Genomic DNA, 26,272 nt, shown 5'->3' with positions numbered 1-26,272 from the left:
CAGCATTTTCCTTTTTTTTTTTTTTAATCTTTTCCTACTTAAAAAAAAACTCATTTATCTTCCTAAATACACCATTCTTAAAATAATAATAATAATCTTCATGAAAAATATTTGTAATTGTCAATTTTTTATATCAATATTATAACTATATTTTTTATTAAATTGAATAATGAATCTGTAGACCCCTTTTATTGGAGGGGGGCCCGGGGGAGAGTTTTTTTCTCTCTTCTGGGCATTTCTTTTCTAAACAAAAGGGGGGGACCAACTATAGAGGAAAAAGAGGAGCAAGGATCGCCATAATTTGAGGGGCCATGCCTGCTAATGAGGACACAGGAGAGTGGGTGAGAGAGATAGGAGAATGGGTGAGAGAGACAGGAGGGTTTTGAGGTTAGGAGGGAAGCGAGCTGGTTGGAGGCAGCCTGAAGGAGAAAGGGAAGGTATGAGTGTTATGAATGCTTGGGGTTTTCTTCATTGGAGCATAATCTCTCTCTGTTTTTCTGGATATATATATATATATATATATTTTTTTCTGGATCGTTTGGCTCTATGTTTAGTTTATGGTTTATGCTTGGTTGCTATCTCCTTCATTTTTCCATGGGATGCATGTTTGCTTTAACTCACCCTTATCTAAACCCATTGATTCAAACATGTAATATGACTTGGATGGGTTCGTTTTATCCTTTCCCATTGTGCTCTGTTTGTTGTTTTCCCATGTTCTCGATGCCCTACCATGGTGAATACCATAGTTCTCCATTCTGTCGGAGATTTTATACCGGAGAGCACCCACAATCGCGGCCTCAGGTGCAGCCGGTGCTGGTGCTGGCGCGGGCAGGCGCTGGCTGGTGCTGGCTGGCGCTGGCTTGTGCTGGCTTGTGCTGGCAGGCGCTGGTAGGCGCTGGCTGGTGTTGGCGCGGGCTCAGGTGCAGGCGCTGACGTGGCATCCAATGACGATGTCGGTGCCACCCCAGGCGACTCATTCCACACCTGCGGCCTCTCTCCTTCTTCCACCTTGGGCTCGCCCATTGATGATGGGTGTGGGCCTAAGTTGGAGCCCAGGCCCATTTGTGAGGGTGAGGAGCCCCATGCCAGCCATCTTCCTGGACCAAGTCCACCTTAAGTTGGTGCCTTGGGCTTGCCCATATTGGTGACAGGTTTGGGCTTGAGTTGAAGCCCAGGCCCACAGTTGCTGATGAAAGGCCCCTTTGCTTCCTATGCTAGCCATCTCCATGGCCCAAGTCCATGTTAAGCTAGCCCACTTGGTTGCCTTAATTTAAAATAAAATCCCTATACCTCTAATCTTTCAAGGAAATTATGTCTTAATTTAATTCTTCAATAATTAGTTCAAATATCACTTTCATCCTTTAGAGTTTTTATCCCATATTATCTAGCTATTTAAAGTCTAACCCTTTCAAAAATCTCATATCTTAATTTAATGATTCATTAATTGGTTTAAAGTCTTATTTTCATCGATTGGAATTATTATCATATATTCATCTAGATATTTAAAGTCCAATATTTCAAAAATCTCATGTCCCAATTTAATTTTTCAATCATAGACATTCCTTTATTCGTCTAAATTTTATTTTTGTTATTTAGGATTCTTATTGCATATCTATTTATTTATATAAGGTCCAATTCTCCAAAAATCCAATTTCTGAATTAAATTCTCAATCCCAAAAATTCTATTATTCATCTTTATTCGCTTAGATATTATTCTTGTTCATTAGTATTATAATCTTATACCTACCTATTTATTCAAAGTCTAATCCTTCAAAAATCCAACGCCCTAAATTAATTTTCAATTAGAAAAAATCCACTATTCATTCTTTTTATTTGTTTAAACATTATTTTTATTAATTAGTATCGTTATTCCATATTTATTTATTTATTCATTTCGATCGTTAAAGTTCAATTCTTCAAAACCGGATTTCCAAAGTTAACCTTTAGACTCAAAAATTCCACAATTCACTTTTATTCATTTAAATGTCATTTTTGTTATCATTATTATTATAAATTCCACGTTTACTTATTTCTTTCTTCTAAAAATTCCAATAATTAAAGTTCAATTATTCAAAGATTCAACTTTCAAACTTAATTTTCAAAATCCCACTATTCACTTTCACTCGTTCAAACATCATTTTTGTCGGAACCCGAGTTTCAATTTAATCTTCAATCACACAAATCTCACTATTCACTTTCACCCGTTCCCATATCGTTTTGATTAATTAATAACATTATTTCATATTTACCCATTTATTTCTCTTAAAAATCTCAATCATTAAAGTCTAATTCTTCAAAATTCCGATTTTTAAATTTAGCTATCTAAAATTTCAAGTGTCCTATCTCCGAACTTAATTTTCAGTTCCTAATGTTCCGATTACTGTATTTACCCAGTTACTCATTTGTTATCATCATTATTTTTATTACCATTTTATTTGTTCATTTCTAAAAAGTCCGCCTTCAGATGATTTTCGAGATTTCCAATTTCCATAAATCAACTTTCATAATTTCTACTTCTCAAATAACTCACGATTCTGATCTCTTTCAAAATTCAACTCTCAAAGTCTCAATTTTCGCAACTTAATCTTTCTTTAAAATCTCGAGCCCTCAAATCGTTTTCAAAATTCCAACCTCTTTCAAATTCAGTTTCTAAAAATTCTCATTCTCACATTCAATCTCTAAAAGTCTAATCTCCAAATAAGTTCTAAAACTCCAATTTTCTAGTGATCTTCGAGATTCCAATTTTTCGATTAAATTTCAAAAATCTAATTTTCTCCTAAATAGTTTTAATTCCACTCTGGCTTTCAAACAATTTTCTGCTCCTCTTGACTTTAATAAGCATGAACGAATTTTCCGTAATTCCGAATAATGGAATTTATGGGATTAATTCATGCAATATAAATCGGGCTTTGGTGGGGGCCCAACATATGTGATCTCCTTATGATTGATTGTTTGTTTGTTTGATTTAATTGTCATGCATGATTGATTTTATTCTGCTCTATGACATGCTCGAAATTATTCCTTAATTGTGCACTAACCTCACTTCTTGATAGCACTTCATGGATCACTACCCAGGTACGCATCCACATCCGCTCGGGTCATTTTCTATATGCATGTTTAGATTCTCACATGTACATGATCACTCTGAGTATTCATTGATTCTCTCATCAATTGTCATGATTGCTCCATTTTATTAGTAGAGACCCGACTTTAGGGACTTAGAAGAGTGCTACGGTCTTTACCGTACCTTCCCAATAAGTAACCTGATCCCCGAACCCGATCCGATTTCTCGTAGACCACCTTTTCCAAATAAGGAGTCACACTTAGAGTTTTTCTTTCTTATTTTGTTTATCCTTTAAAAATAAAACAAAAATAAGTGACGATTCCAAGTCATTTTCTTAATCAATAAAAATCAAATTTTCAAATAAAACAAAAATCGAACTCGCCATCGAGTAGGAAACGCATGAGCCGAAATACGGGGTCCACAGAATCATAATATTTTAAAATTCACATGAATTTTTATCTATTTTAAGCCGATTAATATCAGAATTTTTTGCCCACAAAACTACTAAATAATAACGATGCCAATTTCTCCTCTAAACCAATTTTGACACTAGAAGTTCTGACATTAATTAGCTTAAATTTTGCATTCCAAATTATTTTACATTCTGATTTATTTTCTAAAAATTAATAAACTCGTTAAATAATACAGTACATTAAATCTCATTTAATTTAAAGTCCATTTGCAGAAAAATAAAAAAAAAATTCAAGAAACTAATTGAAAATTGAGTATGAATAAAAGCATGTAAACATCTTGATGCGTTTGCTTCATTAGTAAATCAATTAAAATTGGAATTTCTCGTACCAAAACTAGTTTAAAATGATTATATCAATTTTGCCTTTATACATAATAATATTTCTTCCAAGTTTTTAATTTTCTCAAAATCACGTTATAATAAGTTTGATTTGTTAATGATTCTAATAGTTTTTTAAAACAATCTAGAACTTGGAAAATTATATCAATTAAAAATTGAATTTAGAGCAAACCAATCTACAATCTAGAATAATGGGTCCTAATTGAGGAATTAACTTATATATGTAATTAAAAAATTAGTTATTTGCACATTTAGAAAATGAATTGAATTTGTTTTTATACTTATTTAATATAAAATATTATTAATATTTATCATTTATGAAAATGTTATATTGTTATTTATTTTTGACAAATAAATACAATTTAAAATTTTATCATTTTTTAACAACATATATATATAATTTATATGTTTTATCATGTACAAAATTTATCATTACATTATTTATTAAAACAATTATCATCTCTTGATTTCATATTTATTCCTTATAATTTAATTTTTTTTAAATAGATATAAACGTATGTGGATTTTTTAAATGCTATGATTCATTCTATTTTTTTTTTTTTAATATTATTACTAATTTTTAATGGAAAATAAATTATAATATTGATAAAAAATTTTGAAAATTCCATAAGCATTTCATAACATAAAAAAAGAATTAATATTACATTCTTTTATGTTTACATTCAAATAAATTACACCTAGGACCCCAAAGTTTTAAACAAACTGCAAATACAAATTCAATTCCCCCAAATTCTCCTTTTCATTTCCAATACAAACTTGGTTCATTCAAAACATTAGAATCCCTTAAAAATTCTATTCTATTGTCCACAACCATTCAACAATGTCAAGCCAAACCTATTAGGGTTTGGGAGGTAAGAATTAAAATGGAAATAGAGTAGAAATGAAGGTAAATCATAATATCATCAGAAAAAAGGAATCAAAATCTAAGTAGGAGTAAGTATGCTTTGATTTCCATGCCAGTGAAACAAAATATCCAAACATATTAATGAATGGGAACTGAATTGATTTCTCACTTCCATTCTTTATTCCAACAATCCAAATATAACACAAGAGTCTGTTTGTGAACTGTTTTGAAAACAATTTTCTCTATTCCTAAAAAAAAAAAACTATTTTCCATACTCAAAAAGGTGATTCATACTTTTTAACAAAAACAAGCTTTTTGAGACATGTTTTGAAAATAGGGTATTTTCTGAAAACATATTTGAATTGTTTTCACTTGATTTCTACATGCTATTTTAAAAATAATTGTACAAATATGAAGAATGATTAAAAGTAAAGCACTAGACAAAAGTTAATTTTAAGAAATATTTGAAAAAATAGAAATCGGGTTAATAACAATCGAGGTTCTCAAAAAGACTTTTGTTCTAAAAAATATCATGAAATTGTTTTTGAATACTGTTCTCAAAAAACAGTTTTTTCAAAACTATTTTGAAAACATTCCAAACAGGCCCCCTAGGGTTTTCAAAAAGAATCCTTACTTCTTAATCTCCATTCTTCATAGTGATGACATTATAAGGTACAAACACTTTTTCTTTTTCTTTTTTTATAGGTTACATTATAAGGACCAAAACACATAAGCACAAGACCTGCTTCTAAAGCCAAGACACTACCCATAAACACAGACAACAAGAAAGTAATTTTTCCTTTCATTACACTACCCATAAAACAGAGACAAAAGTTCAATCCTTGACCTCAACTAGCAATCTGTCTGCATTGTGACCAAAGATGATCAATCCAAAAAGAAAAGGTGTCTCATAAATCCCAACTGCAACCAAACAACAACAATGTAAACTCTCGAGTATTCGACCCTACATAGTTTGTACTCTTGAGAATATGCAACTCTTTGGAATAAAAATTTATAGCTGGGAACGATGATTTGGAATCTAGCCTCTAAAACAGGGAGGGGGGTTTGATGTGAACAACCCAGATATAAGTAGATGTTACTAACTCTTACTCAGCTCTCTACTATGATTTTGTGGTCACCTATATGCAATATGATAAAAACTATAGTGGTTACTAAGTTGAGCGACTAGCTAGAATGGTAATAGAACCACCCTGTACAAACGAACTAACACCAAAGCAATCATGTTCAGGAAAGGCAAATAAGTTGGCAAAAGTGCTAGGGAAGCTATGCTGAGATTTACATTTCAATCCTTTAGTTCAATCAACTATAGTTTATACTACGAATGCAGTAGAACTCAAAAGCATTTGACCACCTCTCCATCAGGATCATATGAAGGCATATTTAACTTAAGAAGAAGCAGCCCCCCAGAAAAGTTTTGAATTTAGTATTCAATCTTATAAGCTCTAAAGTTTCCCATGTGTGGAACATCTTTGAGTCTTTCTACCGATGCTGTTGAATTCCAGTACACTCCATTTTCATTTTTTTCAATGTACAAAAGCTACCACTGACCCTCCTCAATATGTTAGCAACAGAACACCCATTCCATTCAAAACTCTTTCCTGATAGCATTTCCATAAAAATGCTTCATTAAAAAGCTATTCCTAAAGAAGGGAGCTAAAGCTAAAACAAGTTTTACTCAAAAGAAATCGTTTAGCATCTAAACATGACCCATTATTCTAATTTTATTTTTTATTTTTATAAGCAAACACGGAATATATTAACACAAGGCAACAAAGCCGCATAGCATACAGGGAGTATACAAGGCAACAAAGGCCTCACAAACAAAAGAGACAAAAAAAACCCACCAACCCTTAAATGGAGGCTAACCACTCCAAGAATCCTATAAGGGAACGTGGCTCCGCTCCACTATACAATTTTGCCCAACCCCACACATTACAAAAAAAAAAAGAATTCTTAATTTTCTGGATAGCTAACTCCCCACCCCCCCTAAAAGCTAATTTATTCCTCTCCTTCCAAACCGTCCAAAAAATAAATAACGGAATGGATCTCCAAATATTTTTTTTCTCTTTTTACCCACAAACAAACCCTTCCAGCTAAGTACCACCTCCTTTACAGTTTCTGGAAAAACCCACTGGGCACTGAACAAACCAAGGACAATCTCCCACAACACTCTAGCTACTGTACAATGAATGAGCAAATGATTTACATTTTCCTCTTCGCTACCACATAAATAACATCGATTAGGAAACTGCCATGAGTAACCAGGTCTTAAATGTAATCATGAACTTGGTCCATAACTAGCCCACCTCAAGACGTTGAGTGAAAATAACAAAGAAAAATAAAAAATAAAAAATGAGAAGAAAAAATTGAAAAAAAAAAAAGAGAGAGAGAGAGGAGGGAATGGATGTCAAGCATAAGAAAAGATGGATTTCTGTCTTATAGTTCCCCAGTTCATAGTAACAATGGCCATATCTAAAATTGCAACATGAAACGGCATAATAAAAAATTATTTTTCTCCAATTATTAACAAAAACAATGATAATCAGCACAAGAAAATCCAGAAATAGAAAAGATCTGTAATTCCAAGAACGAATTGTGTTGAAGGCAGATGATGACCAGTAAACTTACCATGTTGGTCAGCAAGGATGCATCAACAGTCTAATGAGCAGGGAAAGCTACACCATGAACTTGAATGATTGTATATCACAGCAGAAGAGAGTGGTAGATGTAAAGAACTTTGATTACCTCCGAGCATCCTTACGTTCCAAGCACAAATGACTAGTTTGTCAGAGAAATATCTAACGGTATCAGTATGAGATGATTCTCAAAGAGGATGAAGTCCACTTTTACAAAGAACCTTTATGTTCTTGACCTGAAGTTACACAAGATCAGAACCTCCAACTGGTAAGGCACTCATCTGTAAAGTTCTACCATTTCCTGATGCAAGAAACCGCACAGAAGGCAAAGAAGGATCTGTAACAGGTTCAATCTCAAGAAAGCTGAAATCATATGCACCAGAGCGCTTTAAGCTAAAGACAAACACGAGCACAATCCATCCCAACATTGAAACTGCCCAGTAATTGGTCATCCCGTGTATCACACCCCATGCAATAGCATACCCAACAATGATTCCAGACAAATGGCCAAGAAAACTAGCCTGAGGAACAATTATTGAAGTAAAGATGAGTGACTCAAAAGGTGCAAAACTGATGGGAAGAGAAAGAAACCCAAAAAGTTCCAACTTCGATGAGGGTTGCTTCACAGAGAGGATTGTCATCCAGCCAAAAACAACACAAGAATACCCAACAGCTGTCACTCTTCGGAAATACTCTAGCTTAAACCGTTGGATCAAAACATGGTAGGACCCCAACACCAGCCCCCCAGATAACACAACCAAAACGAGGGTATACTGGAGATAGAATTCCACACCCATGCCCATGTGCCCTAACTGCTCTACCACCCCAAGACTCCAAAGGGCACTCATATTGAAAACAAGATGAATAACACTTATATGGGAAAGGGCTGATGTAATTATCCTCCAATGATGCCCTTCAATGGCTGTTTCATAACTCAAACCCACATGTGAATACCCAATGTTTTTCTTCTGTATGTAGAACCAAATTGCACAGCATAGTCCTATAATACAACTAGTGGCAGGCTTCTCTAAAATCTCATAGAACAGTGGCTTCCCCATCTAAAGCCCCTTTTAACTCTCCCACCTTTTACACTTTCTTCACTAACTCAAAATCAGCTCAAACCAAACTTAGATAATGCTTCAAGCTAAGTTATCACCAATATTATATCTGCAAGAATGATATGCTCCAACTTCAACAAGATCACAACTTTTTTGTACTAAAAAACATCAAAACACAACTTCTTCAGAGCCCAAATAAGAAAGGCTTTCCAAAACCCAATAAATTCTGATGAATGCAAAACCCTAGACACCCAAATTATCAAAACCCACCAGTTCCACACAGATTCAGATCCACTCCACGGCTGGAAACCACTAATCAGAACTACTCAAAAACGTCAAACCAGAAATGGGCTCTTGACAATCAATCAAAAAACCCAGTTTTCCAACAAATCAAAAACCCTAATATAAAACTCAGATATCCAACTCCAAACAACAGATCCCGACAGATATGAACAGAGAAAACAATGAAAATTGAGCGCTTTTCTTTACCAAAAATTTGAGAAATTGGGGTGCTGAAAGATCATAGAATCAGAGCAATTAGGGTTTACCTTTGAGCACAAAGCACTTCTAATTCTTCGTAAAACCCTAGAATTTCTAGGTCTTTCTGTACCAATCGGTGAGGGAGAAGAATACAGACGTGTCATATGCTTATGTGCTTTTTGAGCGAATTACTGAAATATCCTTGGCCTGCGTTTGGCTTCTAAGAATTTAGAATCTAGTTGTACGCGGAATAGGAAACTTTTGCAATTTTTTTTACGTTCTTTTTTTCTAAAAAATAAAAATAAAAATAATATAGAGAGCGGAAAGAAGGAGAAATCGATTTGAGTCTATAAAAAATTAAAAATCTAATTCTAAGTGAGCGGAAGTTTTGTAAATTAATTTAATAATTTAATTTAAATTATTAAATAAATTAAATATTTTAATAAGATAACTTAAAGATATAACTTAAATTAAGGAATAAATAAAAATAAATAATTTATTTTTAAGTTCATGTCTTTATTTTATTTTTTTATCATCATTTATTGTAATTATCTTCACGAACTTTTTTATCCTACATATAATTTATGAGAAAAAATATATTAATTTAATAAATTAGAATAAATTTTATATTAATTTTATCAAATAATTTTAACATTTAATATAAGAATTAAGTAATAAATTTTAAGATAATTATAATCTAACTTAAAACATTAAATAATAAATATTAAATTTTATCCAAATTTTTTTAAGTTTATTTATAAAAATAACTTAAAATGGTGTGTTTGAAAAAGGAAATTGGAATTAAAGGCTCAAAAACTCATTTTTGATAAATTATAAAAATGATTTCTATATTTTTTGTTTACTCTTTTTCAAATTGGGATTTTTAATAAAAAAAAATTGAAAAAAAGACTTATAATATTATAATATTACATAAAGCCCATGTCCATACATGGTTATCAATAAATTGCTTAATATATATATATATATATATATATATATATATATATATATATATATAATTTTTTTTTTAAATTACAAGTTGTATAAAATTATTCAAACAAGTGGGTGAGGCATGTCACATGTCTGAAATATCATTAATGGCTTTGAAAGCATTCAAAGGAATCATAATGGTTAGTTGAAACTTGAAAAGCAATTTAGAGAGAGAGAAAATATTTTTATATATAAACATGAAAAATATAATAAACTTATAAAAATTCCAAAAAATATATATATATATATTAATTTTTTATTTAAAATCATAGAAAAAAATTTGATTTTGAACTTAATTGTTAATTTTTAATATTCAAATGAATCATAATATTTAGTTGAAACTTGAAAAGAAATTTAGAGAGAGAGAAAATATATTTATATATAAATATGAAAAATATAATAATATTATAAAAATTATTGATTTTGAACTTAATTTTTAATTTTCTTTTCTTGTTTTTTTATGCTTCAACATTTTAAAATAAAGTTTAAAATCAAAAGAATAATGTTAATATTTCTATCACATCATCTTGCCAAAATTTGAGCATAACCTTGAATTATTATAAATTTAAATATCTGATATTTGATGTAAATGGACTCGACTATCATTGGTTTCAAATTTTGTTAATTAGCACTTATATAAATTTATTTGGATTATCAAATTTATTTTTTAGAGATATTTTAAGTAAAAATATAAGCAATTCTTTAAAAATTAAATTTTATTTCTTAAAAAACAAATTTATATATGAAATACATTGACAAGGGTGCTAATGGATAAAATTTGAAATCTTTGGTGGCTTAGTGCATTTATATTGAAGTTCAAGGGGGTCTCAATGAAATTAACTCTTATAAATAATTAAATTTTCTTGACTCCTTTCAAATTTGGAAAATAACTGTTTTAACAATTTTTTCTAACTCATAAAATTCACTAAAAATCAGGAAATTTGGTCCAAATATTTCTACATCAAGGTTGAAATTGCTAATGGGCCAAACAAGAGAGATCCATATTGGTGGAGTGGCCTCTGCTGGTTTTGGGCTGGAGCTTGGCTTGGTTCCTTCACTTAAAGGGTCCATTGGTTAACTTTGAGATTTCATATTGGGCTTGGATCAATCATGAAATGGGTCAGAAATGGGCCTAAATTGGGACACAATATTGTAACCAGGATTTGAATAAATTAAATTAAATTCATTTGAATTAAATTAAATTAGAATATATTTTAAAAAAGATATAATAATTAATACTTAAGTTGTCTTTTAAGACATATACCTCATACATAGTAATATTTTTAATTCAAAAAAAAAAAGTGTGAAATTCTTTTGTTTTTGGAAATCCACTGTCGTTCACAAAATGCGGTTACTAAAAGTATTAAATTTCATGATTGATGAAAAAGACAAAGTCAACGATCTGATTGATTTCTCTCTTTTATTACCAAGATATTACCATACTATAACTACACTTTTTTTTTCAAATTAAAATTTTATACAATTAATAAACATAACTTATCACCTTTTATGAAAATAAAAATCTACCAAAGAAGAGGTACTTTTTTTTTTGTATTTATTGAGTTATTTCCATAAAATGAAAAAAAAATGAAACTCCTATTCCTCCCGTCATTAAATATATTATTTTTAGGTTATATTTGGTTTTTGAAAATTATTAAGAAGAAAATGATTTTGAAGTAACACACAGAAATAATTTATGGGCTTTTAGAGTCTGTTTAGCAGTGATATTAGAAAACACTTTCAATATTTTTAATATTTGAAAATTTTTATTATTCAAGTGTTACAAAAATTATGAACGTTTTTTTAAATCACTACCAAATGCATTATTAGAGTACGTTTAGTGGTGATTTTATGAAATGTTTATAACATTTTTAATACTTGAAAATTTTTATTTTTCAAGTATAAAAAAGATCGAAAAACACTTCATAAAATTACTGTCAAATGCATTCTTAATTTTTTTTTCCTCATTTTTTTTTCCTCATTTTTTTTTCTAATTTTTCTTTATATTTTCTTTTCCTTTAAATTTTTCGGAACCAAACATAGCTTCATATTTGTAGAAAATTGCAAACAATACAAAAATATTGGAATCTATTAATTTTTAGGTTAATCCTTTCAAAATTTCCTGCCATTTTTCCTAAAGACTATGTTTGGTTTCCGAAAAGTTTAAAACAAAATGATAATTAAAGAAAATAGAGAAAAAAAAAAAAAAAGAAGAACAAAGAAAAGAAGGAAAATAAAAAATAAATTTAAAATTAATAAATCATTTGTATATCCCGCTTGAAACTTTTTTTCATTTATTTGACTCTTCTATATAAAGATTAAATAATTTAAAAGTATATAAAAAATTTAATTATTTTAATTATATTTGACTTTCTTTCCATTTTCCATAATAAAACCAAACATTAAAAAAAATCATTTTTTTTCTTTTTTTAGTACTTGGGACCAAACATAACCAAAATGTATTCAAAAAATAAATTTCTCAATTCATATTCTTTTTAAGGAATGTCAACTTATGGGGAAAAAAAATCATAATTATTAATTGACTCCTTGATAATGAATAAAATTTAAGTTACAAGATGAAAAAATATTAATTACCATCTCAAGCTACGTCATGCATGTGCAAGAAAATCTCTTCTAGAAAAATAATTAAAACCAAAGTTTATGAAAAGTAAATCTTGGGTGCAACCAAATTCACCAACCCTAACAATTTCCACCTTTGTTCAACCATTAATCACCCCTAAAACCTACCCATCATTAGTCTATAAATACTTCACACTCACTTCATCCTCAAACTACACTACTCACTCCTCCTCTTAACCATGCATGAAGCCATAGCTGGTCCGATCATCGCGACCAAGGTTCAAGTGACGATTGATGATGACGAGTCTCTTCATTGGAGCGATGGATCGCGGGGTACTAAGTTTAGGCAGGGTAGTGGGTATTCTCAATCGAGACGGGCTTTTTTGACTAGTTATCATTTTAGTGTGGAAGAGAAGGGCGGCATCAAGGAGAAGTTGAGGAGGTCAGTGAAGGAGTTGAATGAGGCAGCCATGGGAGCTCTGGTGGAAATTGGTAGAGAAGTGGGTAAGAGAAGGCCTGGAATTAGGGTTTTTAGGGTGAGCTTTTCTTTGCCTTTTCTGGTTCCTGTCAAATGCTTCAGACCATGGTTTAGCAAAATGGAGTGAGTGCTTGGAAAGATGTTTAATATACTAAACATGTCTCATTTGTCTTCTTCTTCTTCTTCTTCTCCTTCCTTTTTTTTTTGACTTTGCTTCTAGGGTTGCTTGTATAAATATCTTTAGCAATAAAAATACAAGTAGGGTTTTTTTTTCTTCCTTAGTCAAAGTGCTTACATTTGAAAATAAAAGTAGCTTTTCAACCATATTTGGTTTTTGAAAAAGAAAAAAAAAAAAAAAGAGAAAATATGGAGAAAAATAGAGAGGAAAGATAAGAAAAAAGGAGGTTTAATTATATTTATTTTTTTCATAATTTTTTTTAATAAATTTAGGAATTAAATATAGCATAAAGAAGTATTTGTGAAATCCCATTTTGTAACAATATCCTTATTTTCTTTTTAAAAATACAAATATATAAATTTCTCATGTATGAAAAAACATTGACTATAAAAAAAATGATGGATAATATTTTTGAAAAAAAAAATTTCATGTTAAAAAAAAAAAAAAAGTTGAACCATTCAAGACATTCCCAAATATTCTTGAGTTTCTTAGAAGAAAAACATTTGGAATAATCCAAATCACCAAATTAATTATTTCTTTTAAGAAATAAAGTCACCTTTAATCTTGGTTCCACCATGTGCCTCTCTTAAAATATGCTTAGAAAAACTTGGGTCAACAATTTTTTCCACCTATAAATAAAAAATTTCATCAAGAGAATATCTTAGAGTAGCTATACGATATGATTTAAAAAAATATTTTTAGGTGATGTTTATTTTTTTGGCTAAATAAAAAATAGTTAAAATATTTTATTTTTTCTATTCAATTAAAAGTAATTTATTAATATCAATCAGTATAATTAAAATGAACTTATTATTTTTATCAATGAGTTTAATTTAGTCATATTGTCTGACATCATCACATTACTTTTAGCTGAATAGGAAAAATAATATATTTTGGTTCTTTCCATTCAATAAAAATATAAATATTAACTTAATCTAAAAAGTATTTTTTAAGAAAAAGAAAGTGTTTTGACAAAATTTATAATTTTTTTTTTTGAAACACATGTTATTCTACTAAAAATACTTTTTTTTTTTAAATATTTAGATAAAAAATACTTTAAATAGAAACACTATCAACCTCTTATATTACATTTAATGTTATTTTTATTTAAAATATTTTTAAGAAAATCATCAATCAAGTGTTTATTATATAATAAATGATTTTTCAACCGTATATTTTAAAAGTATTTCCTAAATTTTATCCCGATATATAACTTTTTAAAAAAAAAAATACATTCATAATATAAAATCATTTTTAAAGTGACTCTTTGAATAAATGAGGTGGACAATTTTTTTCTTTTATTTTATAAAATATTATAATTTACACTACTAAATATATTAAAGGATTATTCTACCATACTACTTTTTAAATCACAAGATTTAAAAATAAATAAAATAAAAATAAAAATAAAAACCACTCTAATGATTGTAATTGAATAATAAAAGATTAATTTTCAAAAAAAATTACAATACAAAAAATGTATAAACTTTAATATCAATTAAATTTTAATTTGATCTCATATATGATCATACTATTCATATCCATGATGGCCTTTTTTATTTTTTATTTCAATGATATTTTTATTTTAGGAATCACTTTCTTCAAAAGAAATGACACCTTTCAGGAAGCAGGATAGGATAAAATTATCCCTATAAAAGGGGCAATGACAAATCAAATCAAAAAATTCTTCCCTTTCCTCAACAAAAATTGAAGTCGAAAAGGGTCTAAAGGCCAAATAAAAAACTTGAGATGAAGCGATGAATCATCCAAAACAATAGTGGCCACAAGTCGAAGGTGACACCATAGAACCTCACAGCCACAAATGGTGTGACCCCACAGTGTTGTGCTGCCTCCACCAGGTCTCCAGCTTTTGATTTGAATATCTAAAGCCTTATCCCTATGGATTCTCCGCCAATCATGTTACTCTCTTCTCTTCTTGTATCTTCATAGATTCCATACACACCTCATAGCATTTCTTCTATTTCCTCCTCTCACTTCTCATCTCCTCTTTCTTCCTCTTTTGCCTTCCTTTCTTTGCCATTTTCAAACCCTTGTTACTTTTTCCCTTTTTCTTTTCAGATTTTCCCAAAAAAGGGTCAGAAGAAAATTTTCCCATATAGGAAATTCCTTTTCTTTTTTGGGGCATACACCTTTGTGCTGGTGTTACTGGCCTTTTTGCAACTTTCCTCCATGTGGGTGTCTGTTGAATCTAGAGAATATGTGTTTGTGTGTGTGTAATCTTCATTTTTAGTCCGATCTAGCATCTGGGTATATCCTGAAAGTGGGGTGAAAGCTTGAAAACGGTCAGGAATTTTGAGGTAGGAGGTCAACGTGAGTGAGAAGAAGATGAAGATTCAGTGTGACGTGTGTGAGAGGGCACCAGCTACTGTGATTTGCTGTGCAGATGAGGCAGCACTGTGTGCAAAATGTGATGTTGAGGTCCATGCAGCAAACAAGCTTGCAAGCAAGCACCAGAGGCTTCTTCTTCAATGCCTCTCCAACAAGCTTCCACCTTGTGACATATGCCAAGTATCTTCCTTTCTTCCTCTCTCTTTTCACTTAATTTTTCAGTTTGAATGGTTTGATTTGATTCATGTGTTTGATATAATTTGGGTGTTTACTCTTTTCTTCTGCTATGTTCGTTTGCCAAGAAAAAGTAAGTGGAAAATCAAAGAAAAAATTTGTTATCCCTAGTATTTAGGATTGAAATTTTGGTACTAATTTGAGTTGGAATAGTAGTTGTAAGATCATACACATACTGTTCTTTTTCATTTCCTTTCCTTTTACTGTAGTTTCTTGACAATCAAAATATACCATGTAGAGCATTATAAGATGGAAAACTATTGGAAATTTAGATGTTCTTCTTGGTGGGAATGCTTCTAGAGCTAATAAGTAGTATAAAACAGCTATGGCATATCAGTAGTTAGTACTTGATCAAAGTAATGCATGATTGACATTGTTTAGATCAGATCCCTAGAGGCCTCAAAATGAAATGAGTTCTTAAAGGCTCCTATAGGTTTCATGTTAACTATGCAACAATGTTGCTCAAAGGGAAATGATAGCTCAAGAAATGAACCTTAGGATCAAAGTATATGCCTGGGGATGAGTATTACCCGTGATGAGCATTGGTATGCCTTGGATCGAGCTTTAACCATCTTATCTGAATAATCAATTGGTATCCAATCAAAATAGCTCAAACTTTCTATGACATTCAACATTACACCCCACAAACCTGTTTTAAGAACCATTATTTGGGTGACTCATCCTTCAGTTTAAGAGCAGCATTACTGTACCCTAACAGTACACCTTGAGATGAGGATCATATTGAACCACATCAAAAAGTTTGGTTTGACCCCACTAGTGGGCAATTTGTTGTTAGACGAGATAAATAAAGCCTCCAGCCCAACAAGGGCCATCAAAGCCTAAGCCACTGTGTGATTTCAGTAGCATACACTTTGTAACAGTCATACTTGAATATTTCTCAAATTTTTGAAGTATAAACCCTAATGTTGAACCGAGTGTGCTTAAATAAATAAGTTGTGCCTAACCCAATTCCTTTTAGGATAAGAAGAGAAAAATATTTGGCTCAAGATGTCACTGATCATACTGGTTTTCGATGAACTATGTTGTTTTACATGAGGTTTGTATTAGTTATTGCTAATTTATCTGTCTCTCATTTTACAGGAGAAGGCAGCTTTCATTTTCTGTGTTGAAGATAGGGCTCTCTTTTGCCGGGATTGTGATGAACCAATCCATTCAGCTGGTAACCTTGCTGCCAACCACCAGAGGTTTTTGGCCACTGGAATCCGGGTGGCTTTAAGCTCAAAATGTGCCAAGGAGACTGATAAGAGCTCTTCGGAACCACCACCCAATCAGAATTCACAACAGATTACCATGAAAATGCCTCCACAGCAAGCCCCTAACTTTACATCTTCTTCATGGGCTGTTGATGACTTGTTACAGTTTTCGGACTTTGAATCCTCTGACAAGGTAAGAAGTTGCAATTTCCCATTACCCAAGTTTTTCTGTATGTCTTCTCTTCATGAACAAATGGTATAATTTTAGGAAATTTATGTCATAAACTTGTACCAGGTCTTCAAGCCCTTCAGCTAAATAGAGTAGTGTTTTCTTGACCTATTTCAGCATAGTTTGTAACTTGATAACTGATTGCAACCCGAACAGAATATCGCTCACCGTAAAGTAAGAACCTAAATTTAGAAATATAAATCTGTATGGGACATGAGAAAATTAGCAAGATCACAACAAACTATTGGGATGGATTCAACTTGATTGAGCTTTAGAATAGTTTGTTTCAGAATTATGAGACCCCTTTCTTGTGTTGAATCTTTCTCCAAGTCCTTTATACCAAGTATTCTAGTACAGTTTGGCCACTACAAATGTCTGTAAGCTTTTCTTTTCAACTTTACATGTCCTGCAAATTCTCAAATTCTTCAATCTCTTCCACCTGCAGAATAAACAACTTGAGTTTGGCGAGCTTGAGTGGTTGACAGAAATGGGCATCTTTGGTGATCAAGTTCCCCAGGAGGCCATGGCAGCAGCTGAGGTTCCCCAGCTCCCTATTTCACAGCCAAGCTATGGCGCCTCATACAGAGCCACCAAATCCAGCATGCCCTACAAAAGGCCCAGGATCGAAATCCTTGACGACGAGGATGAACACTTCACCGTGCCTGATCTTGGCTGAACTTAGACTCAAAACTCTACTATACAGGCGCACGTAAACTAGGACAACGATATACTATATATGATTCGTATCATAATACATATGGTATGTGTGTACTTATGTACATAAGTCTTGCATGTATCTTATGATTTTTGGTCATGAATTTTTGGAGCCATAACCATCTTGGTTAAGGGTTTTAGTATTTTCTAGGGTTTTGTGTTGTGTGCCCTCAGTATGTTCATTTTATTTCTTTTGTTTCCATTGAATAGCATTTGTAATATTCAAATTGCCAAACTATAATAATTGAATGCTGCATTTCTCTCTGAGTTTAATATGTAATGTGGCAAAAGCAGGGGTTGGTAAAGTTTGATCTTCTACTTTGATATTTTTAGGCAATTTATTTCAAGTGGGTTTTCCATTTGAGAAGGAAGCTTCAAAGGTTTTCAAGTGATTTTAGTTGAATCGTTTGAAATCGCAGGGGCCCATTTTGAATCTCAAGTGGGTTGATCACCATTTTTTTTACCGAGAAGGAATTTTTAGTCAATATTGAAATTTCCATCCATATTTCTACAATCTTACTGCACCAGCGAAGCATCGTCCACATGCTATTGGAGCAACCCACCCACCCACCAAGTGGTTTAGATTATTCACTTCAAAATGATTTTCCCCACCTACACAGGGGTCTTGAAATGAGTATGCCAAAATGCTTATTTCCAAGCACAACCTAATCCAGTACGCATATATAATGAGAATTTAAGAACCGACCAAAAACCATAACCCAGAATCTAACCTATCTGGCCAATTGTGAAGAATGGCAAACCAGAGAGTTTCTCTTTCCTGCTCTGGCTTATCTTCAATTGTTGTAGCAGTGCTTATTACCTTCATCTCCAGGCCTGCTCATTCAAGAACTCTGGAATCAGATGCTGAAGTTCTCCGCTCCTTCACAGCATCAATCGATCCCAACTCAGTCCCGCCGTACTTGTTTATCAGCACCTGCGACTTCAAGATGGATCCATGTGAGAGTTCCGGAGAACTATTTCTGGGGATCTTGTGCTCCACGCCAGTTGACAATTCAAGCAGCAGAGTAACAGCCATCGATCTTGATGGAATTGGGTATGATGGGTTTCTGCCGCCCGTAATTGGAAACCTAACAGAGATCACCGTCCTTAGTTTTAAACAAAAACAACTTTCGAGGGCCATTACCTGAAAGCATCAGCAATCTAAGAATGCCCACCACGCTCTCATTGTCAGGAAACTTCTTCACCCGCACTCTGCCTGCAGGGATTGGACAGCTGAAGAGGCTTGAAACAATGGATATTTCAGAAAACAATCTCTCTGGCTCAATTCCAGTCCATATTACCGGGCTTTGGAGCTTGCTCCGCCTAAGCTTGTCAAACAATGGATTGTCAGGCAGAGTACCTTGCCTTAATGGGCTATGGCAGGTAAGGTTTTTCTTTCATAGGTACCCACAAGAAGCAAAGAAGAGGGCATTTCACTCAGAAAGAATAATTCTGAACAAGGACACCAAGTAGTTGATTTCTATTTATCAAGTAGAATGTATTGAAACACATATTTTGAACCAATCTAGACAACGTTCAGTTATCTGGCTATTACATTCTTAGACAAAAGGTCCGATGAAAGTCTCAACACTTGCAAAGTCTAGGAGTGTACGACATGCACTTGAATGAGATCATAAATCAAAACAATTCACCCAAGAAAGTAATCAAAATAAATAAATTGCCTACAACTTTAACACTGTTATAAACATAGAAATTGTTTCTAAGTACAGTATCAAAAGATGCAGTTTAAAAGAGCCAATGAACGCTAATGTTGCCAAGCCATATGAAAAGTGGGAGCTGAGCCAAAGCAATGAAGAGCAAGAGATAGTGATGCCTGCTCGAATCATAACTTCTCACCTCTGCAAAGAGGACTCTTTTCATTGTCTTCACCAAGAATATTCCCATGCATAAGCATGCCCAGGGCATCAAGAAGTAATATGAGTAGCTCCAGGCAATCCTTCCAAAGACGGCCAAACACATTCCTGTGAAAGTATAACCAGCATATGCCACAATGTCTAGCAAGGGAGCCTCCCCACTACCCAATGAAAGCAACGATACTTTCAGCAGCGAGACTTGCAAACACCAACCAACCAATCCCTTGATGAAAAGCCAGTTTAGAGCTTCTGGAGTAAACCTGGAAGGAAATGAAAGATGTTATAATACGTGTGCACCATAGAGTGAGAATTAAATGATTTAGGTTCAGCTCAATAGCAATATACCACACAAGTTTGAGATGTAAAATCAAGTCATCAAAAAAATTATAAAGAAACAAGGTAGTTAATTGACAGCTCAAACAACTTTACCAAGGTAGTTCTTCGATGGGACCCCTAAAAAAGATTATTCATTACCTTGGTAAGAGTGGTGGGATCGTTGTTTGATCTTTTTTTTTTTTTTTTAATATCCTCTTTCCTTGGATTAGTAGACTCATATATCAAAAGGTCAGTATGAAATTTGAAGGAGATCGATTCTTTCAAATTAAAATTAGTAATTGAAGTTACACAAAATCAGAGCCAGAAAAGGAGATAGGTTCAATTTGAAAAGTATTCTATTAGGGTAACTATGTTAAATTCATTTTGTTTTTGTATCGTACAAAAAACGAATTCTATTTGTGTATGTGCTCCCGGGAACGATATGGTACTCTATTCCATTACATGGATCAGGAGTAATCGAAAAAGCTAGACCCAGACCCAGCACGGTTGGATAGTCAATGAGGGAAGAGAAGGGAGAGCGAAAGTGGAAGAGAAGAAAAGAGACAAGATGGGAGATGAAAAGGGTTGCATCAAAGATAAGACGAGAGAAATATAGAGATACATAAAGAGAGGGACAAGAAAAGAGCAAAGATACTCAGTACATAAATTTAGGTTCATTTGCCACTTTATTGACTTTTTCTATACACCAGTTCAAGACTTCCCTCATCTCTATTCCTTCTCCTTAACTTTGCAGCATGACCATTTTCTGTGTATAGTATTTTGAACTCATAATTCCACCACCAAGTTTCTCTAAATAATGGTAATTTCCCTGTAGATCCTCCTAGAGCATGCTCTACTACTCTTCTAATACCTAGCCATCATATTCCAAATAACATTTGTTCTTCTTCCAATTATCAATTGGTTACTTTTATCATTCTATATAAATTGTGTATTCACTAAACTGGAAAGAAAGTGAAAGGGAATCAAAATGGGAAGTAAGAAGAACAGAATGAACCAGATCAACATAAGGAATTCTCATTGAAGTGTTACAAAACTATCAGAACAGAAAGAGATAGGTTTTATGCTATTGTGCTGTTTATCAACTGTTAAGAAATTGGCATAAAATGCATATATTTACAATAATGTTTTAATACAAAGGGATACAAAAGGAGATATTTTAATGTCTGTTTGGATAAACTTCCTATGCTCTGTTTTTAAAATTATAAAATAGTAGTAACTTCTATATAAGATACAAGAATTCGTAAAGTCTTATGTTGAAAAGGTAATGGTTTTAGAACCTGTTCAAAAAAATTGAGATATCAAAACATCTTTTTTGATTGGAAAGATATCAAAACATCTTTGCTACCTCAAATTTTAAAAATTTTGAAAGTGATTTTTAAAGATATAAGGTAAATTTATACTTTTTATACAAAATGTTCTACTATTCTATAGAAGTTTCGGATTTTAAAAACAAAAAATAGGAAGTATATCCAAACAGACAATGTTTTGTTTGTAAATAATGCTCATTCCATGGTTGATTTTTGGTTTCATGAAAAGAGTGACTTGGGCTACATGACTAATGGTAACTCAAGAAAAAATACCAATCGCTCACATTTGGGTCAAATGACTAATAGAATCTTAATTAAACTTACTGATCTAATTCAATATTTTCTGTTACAGTAGAAAACTATTCCATAAATTATTCCCAAAAGACTTTCAAGCTTCAACCACAAATTTGTTGTTAGCACCAAATTCCATGTTCTTTCCCCTAAATCACATTAATATTTTTCAAGTCAAAATTAATTAGTTGTTCTAGTAAAGGTATATTTGCCAAATATATAGGTTGTGGGGAAATTTGTCAAAATATGAGTTGTAAGGGCATTTTGGCCAAAATGTATGAGTTGCAGGAAAAGGAATGGGATTCTCTGGGGGTCATAAGTAAAGTCATTTCCGATTGAGTTTCTCCCAAACGTAGGGAGCCACTAGCTTGTTTTGATTAAACACCTTCAATAACTGAAAACAGAATTACTCCAACTGAATCCATTCCACTGGAATGAAGTAAACATATGCCCTTTGATGAAACTGATTTCCCTCCAATAAATTCCAACATATGGTTTCAGGAAGGATGCTCTATTCTTCAGGACAAAAAGAAAGAGGGAGTACACTAGAGAAATAAAGGAATTACATTAAGCCAAAACTCACACAGACCACAACCAGTGACCCTACAAGACCTTAGAATAAGATACAAAGCAAGAACACATAAAATCCCTAACAAAGATCTCTGACTACAAGGCTCAATGCTTAGCTAACTAGTCCCCTACCTAATATTACAGTATAAGAGTCCAGGAGAAAGAACATCTTGCAATTTCTTTTCTCCACCTGTTAGCTAAAATCTTTGTAAAAGCTTGTATAGGTCCCTAATAAAACTAATAGATAAAAGTCCTCCATGTTCACTGCCCCTCCTCTCTAGGGGGCCATTTCCAAACCCATGAGAATCAGGATATTCATACCCCATACTGTAGCCCAGAATGTCTACTAAAAAACCATGGGAAAATGATCCAAACCTGGAGCCCTGTTTCCCCAAACCCAAGGTTGAATAAAGCTGCTAACACCTCCTCCTCTCCAAATACCACCTCTAAACCAGCTCTGTCAAACCCATCTATCAATCTAAAGCCCACCCATCAATGTTATGATTGCTCTGAAAAAAAAAAAAAAACCCTCAATGTTATGATTGCTGAACCCTGTTTTAAAATGCAAAAGCTGGAAAAATTAGATACCCATACAATAATTTCTGAACCCTGGGACAGCCATACATCATTCATCCTTCAACCCTACTAGTGAAAATAATTCTCCTATCAAACACCAAACCATTCAGTGAAAGCATTTGGGATTTCTATTCCTTTCTTTGAGCTGCAAAAACCTTGCTTTTGCTACCAAGACTTTTGTCTAACTCTGCCAATTCATTATACTCCCCCAGGGAAGAGTTCCTAAAACCCAACTCCTCCACCAGAAGTTTTCCATCCGTCTCTCTGATGTACCAAAATAAATCAGTTCTGAAGTCCAATGAGAACATCAATACTTCTACCTTTGCCTCTTACCACTAATACCACCATAATTACCATCTACACAAGATGCACAATCACAACACCCATACTTCTACCTTTATCCATTATGGCACAATCAGCTCAACAACAATGTAAGGCACTTAACTCTTTCCTCCTTTTAATAATTTTATATGGCAGTTAACTTTTCTTATGCAGTAAAAGGCATGGGAAAAGCAATGAACCTGTGCCAAAAGGATAGGAAAATCTAGGTCTCTTCTTAAAATACATTCAAAGAGCATAACCAAATAGCAAATGAAAAAGGAAAAACTAAATTCAAATGCTAAAGCTGGCATACTTTCATTTTCATTAGTTTCCCAGCACTCCCTGAATGAAAAAAAAAATGTAAAGATACATAAAAACCTATTAGATTAGTTCTTACTTTCCACGAAGACCCAGTGATAAGCCAGCAAGAATAACATAGGTACCAAATGCCATGAATGGAATGTACAAGTCTGGAGCATTTATGTCATAGATTGGGGGTTTATAGGAGAGCCTGCCACCAACTGGCTCAGTTATCCTCGTCCAGTGGCCCTGCAGGAAAGGGGAATAAGTAAAAATAGAACTGTTGTGCAATGGGGAAAAAAACTCTCCTGACAGGAAGAAAAACAGAGTGAATCAAATACTTACCCTGTGCAGAAATGGGAATAGAACAACCTTCAATTTGTTTCTCACATAGTGGTCATTCACTTGGAAATAGTACTGGGGATCAGAAAAGTACCTGCTTATCTGTTCATTTAGAACAAATTGTGAATCAAAATACCCCTCAAAATCATATATCAAGAAAATAACAATATCCTATGTCCCAAATGGCTCACATGAAACAGCATTGTAAAATAAGTTCTATTGGTTAGAAGATGAAATAACCAAATTAATGCAAGTACCAAGGTCTGGCACATTAGATAGATAAGCAACGACATGACAAAGTGGAACAGTTGCAACATCAAGTTGAATTCAAGAAACCTATCAAAATCCATATTTTCTACTTCTTCCACACCAAAAAGTGTTGTTTTGTACTTCTTTTTTGTTTTGGTTCACATAAATGCCATTTGAACTGAGGGTCTTAGAAATAGCTTTTGTGTATCAGTACCAGTGTAATGAAAAGCACATGGTCATTCACAGATATTGAAGCTAGACACTAGGATGTCCCATGAAAAATTAATGATTCCATTGATTTTGCATTACAAGAAGTTTATTATAATTTTTCTTACAAGCTTGCTCTAAAAAAGATCATGATCTCAATAGATGTGCCTATCAAAACAAAATTTGATATTTCAATACATGACTTCCTTTTAATATCCTTTCTTTGGTGATTGATTATAATGATGTCTCCATATCAAAGAACTCGCTTGTGTCTCTGTGTGATGATGCTGAGTATAAAACAATGGAACTATCAGGCATTTTCCCCTAAATTATTAGTTCTGACAGACAACTTCCAACAGTATAAAACACCGTTCAATGTGTTGGAATATGATATACATTGTGAGTCCAAATCCTATCAACTTGAACTATTAGGAAAATTGGCACCTCAACATGGTATAAAATTTCCCCCTAATTATTAGTTCCAAAAGACAACTTCCAACAGTATAAAACACTGTTCAATGTGCTAGATTTTGTGGATTGGTTAGGTTCTTATTAGGGTGTGATTGCTAGTTTTTGTGTGTTTGCACCTCCTTTCTCTTTGGTTGCTTTGTATACGATGTGTATACTTTTTGTTTTTAATACATTTGCTTTTACCTATTTAAAAAAAAAACATGATATGCATTGTGAGCCCAAATCCTATCAACTTGAACTATTATGAAAATCGGTAACTCAACATGGTATAAAAGCTCTGTTAATTAATTATCCCTGATCAAAAATATGATTTGTCTACCGTTAATGCTTTGTGATTAGCTTTTAGAAAAATTGGTAACTCAAATAAAATACAAGCTCCATCCATGATCATCTGAACCTGTGTGAGTGCATATCTATGGATATATAGATTAATAAAAAAGTTAATAATTTAATAGAAATAAGGAATTATGTGGATTTTGTAGTGTAAGAGATTAACAAATGCCACTTACGTTGCTTTGCACATACTCAGAACTGGATCCTAATATTTTCTCCCCGTAAGCACCAAGCCCACCTCGAATCAGCCCTGATCCAGCTCCATAGAACGCATTCCCAAAAGGATTATTAGGTTGGGGATTGGCTGCTGGCCCCATCCCAGGGCCAACCCCAACCCCAATCCCAACCCCAACCCCACCTTGGCTTCCAACGTTATTATTGTACATATCTGTAAAAGCACATAAACTCAGATCAACTTCACTTGGAGAAGTACATATATAAAAAATTTACAAGCAGTACTATCCATTGCAAATAGATTCCGGGAATTGCTTCTCACATGCACAACCACCTTGATTTTGCAAACTCATGCCACGAAGGAACAATTCGCTAACCCTATTCATTAATAAAGCATTCCTCCATGCGCACAAACCCTAAAACCTCGACTGGATCCAAATCAAGTAGAATGGTGGGCAAAGGAAAATTAGGACTCTACCAATCGTCCACATCCAGGGAGATCGCAGGAAATCGCGACAAAAAACACCCTATTTTTCTGTTTCGAAGATAAGGAAATCCGAGAAAAGTGAAGGAGTAAAAAGAAAAGGAAAATTCGTACCTTGTGTTCTGAGAAACTGAAGAGCTGAATCGGTAGCTGTTCTAGCAAAGTGTGTAGCGTGAATTCTGGACGATTGATCTGAGTTTGGCCTACCTCCGATGCCTTTTCCGGCGATCTGCGCTTCCAGAAAACAGTAGAAACTGGGGAAGAGAATAAAGGGTGAGAAAATGAGAAATCGGCAGTTTATATATCTCACAGAAATTAAATTTTGAATCACGTGTTATGCACGTGCGAATGAGTTGATTAATATTTCGTAATCAGACCAGTTAGAATTATACACGCGGACAATGACTAGTTTTTCCTTTGCCAACAAAATTTTTTAAAATGGTCGTCACGATCCAATCAGCACCAACCAATCACAACATGCCACATTTACATTTACCTTGTATTTTGCTATTATTATAGATAGGTCTAAATTTTTT

At 32.9% G+C, this 26,272-nt stretch overlaps 3 protein-coding genes across 3 annotated transcripts; 1 reads left to right on the top strand and 2 right to left on the bottom strand.

The window, feature by feature from the left end:
- Nucleotides 1-7,168: 7,168 nt before the first annotated feature.
- Nucleotides 7,169-9,146, bottom strand: LOC100252469 (RHOMBOID-like protein 13). Its single transcript, XM_002268707.5, has one exon. The coding sequence runs from the start codon at nucleotides 8,453-8,455 to the stop codon at nucleotides 7,640-7,642; it is 816 nt and encodes a 271-aa protein (XP_002268743.1). The 5' UTR covers nucleotides 8,456-9,146; the 3' UTR covers nucleotides 7,169-7,639.
- A 5,931-nt stretch (nucleotides 9,147-15,077) lies between these two features.
- Nucleotides 15,078-18,168, top strand: LOC100257595 (B-box zinc finger protein 25). Its single transcript, XM_002268664.5, has 3 exons — nucleotides 15,078-15,690; nucleotides 16,846-17,151; nucleotides 17,633-18,168. Exons 1-3 carry the CDS (start codon nucleotides 15,508-15,510, stop codon nucleotides 17,861-17,863), a joined length of 720 nt encoding a protein of 239 aa, XP_002268700.1. The 5' UTR covers nucleotides 15,078-15,507; the 3' UTR covers nucleotides 17,864-18,168.
- A 1,194-nt stretch (nucleotides 18,169-19,362) lies between these two features.
- Nucleotides 19,363-26,062, bottom strand: LOC100262723 (uncharacterized). Its single transcript, XM_010652296.3, has 5 exons — nucleotides 25,851-26,062; nucleotides 25,255-25,466; nucleotides 23,822-23,920; nucleotides 23,574-23,725; nucleotides 19,363-20,035 (listed from the first exon to the last, which is right to left on the bottom strand). Exons 2-5 carry the CDS (start codon nucleotides 25,462-25,464, stop codon nucleotides 19,648-19,650), a joined length of 849 nt encoding a protein of 282 aa, XP_010650598.1. The 5' UTR covers nucleotides 25,465-25,466; nucleotides 25,851-26,062; the 3' UTR covers nucleotides 19,363-19,647.
- Between the last annotated feature and the right edge of the window lie 210 nt (nucleotides 26,063-26,272).

This window comes from Vitis vinifera, chromosome 5 (assembly GCF_030704535.1).
Source record: "Vitis vinifera cultivar Pinot Noir 40024 chromosome 5, ASM3070453v1".
Lineage (NCBI taxonomy): Eukaryota > Viridiplantae > Streptophyta > Magnoliopsida > Vitales > Vitaceae > Vitis > Vitis vinifera.
Note: the sequence above shows the minus strand (reverse complement) of the source record. Positions and strands in the feature narration are given on the sequence as shown.

Coding starts and splice junctions, on each gene's coding strand:
- LOC100252469 (XM_002268707.5), bottom strand. CDS start 8,455: ATGGGGAAGCCACTGTTCTATGAGATTTTAGAGAAGCCTGCCACTAGT.
- LOC100257595 (XM_002268664.5), top strand. CDS start 15,508: ATGAAGATTCAGTGTGACGTGTGTGAGAGGGCACCAGCTACTGTGATT. Junction 15,691..16,845: donor CACCTTGTGACATATGCCAA/GTATCTTCCTTT, acceptor CTCATTTTACAG/GAGAAGGCAGCTTTCATTTT. Junction 17,152..17,632: donor ACTTTGAATCCTCTGACAAG/GTAAGAAGTTGC, acceptor TTCCACCTGCAG/AATAAACAACTTGAGTTTGG.
- LOC100262723 (XM_010652296.3), bottom strand. CDS start 25,464: ATGTACAATAATAACGTTGGAAGCCAAGGTGGGGTTGGGGTTGGGATT. Junction 23,921..25,254: donor CTGAGTATGTGCAAAGCAAC/GTAAGTGGCATT, acceptor CTAAATGAACAG/ATAAGCAGGTACTTTTCTGA. Junction 23,726..23,821: donor TATTCCCATTTCTGCACAGG/GTAAGTATTTGA, acceptor CCTTTCCTGCAG/GGCCACTGGACGAGGATAAC.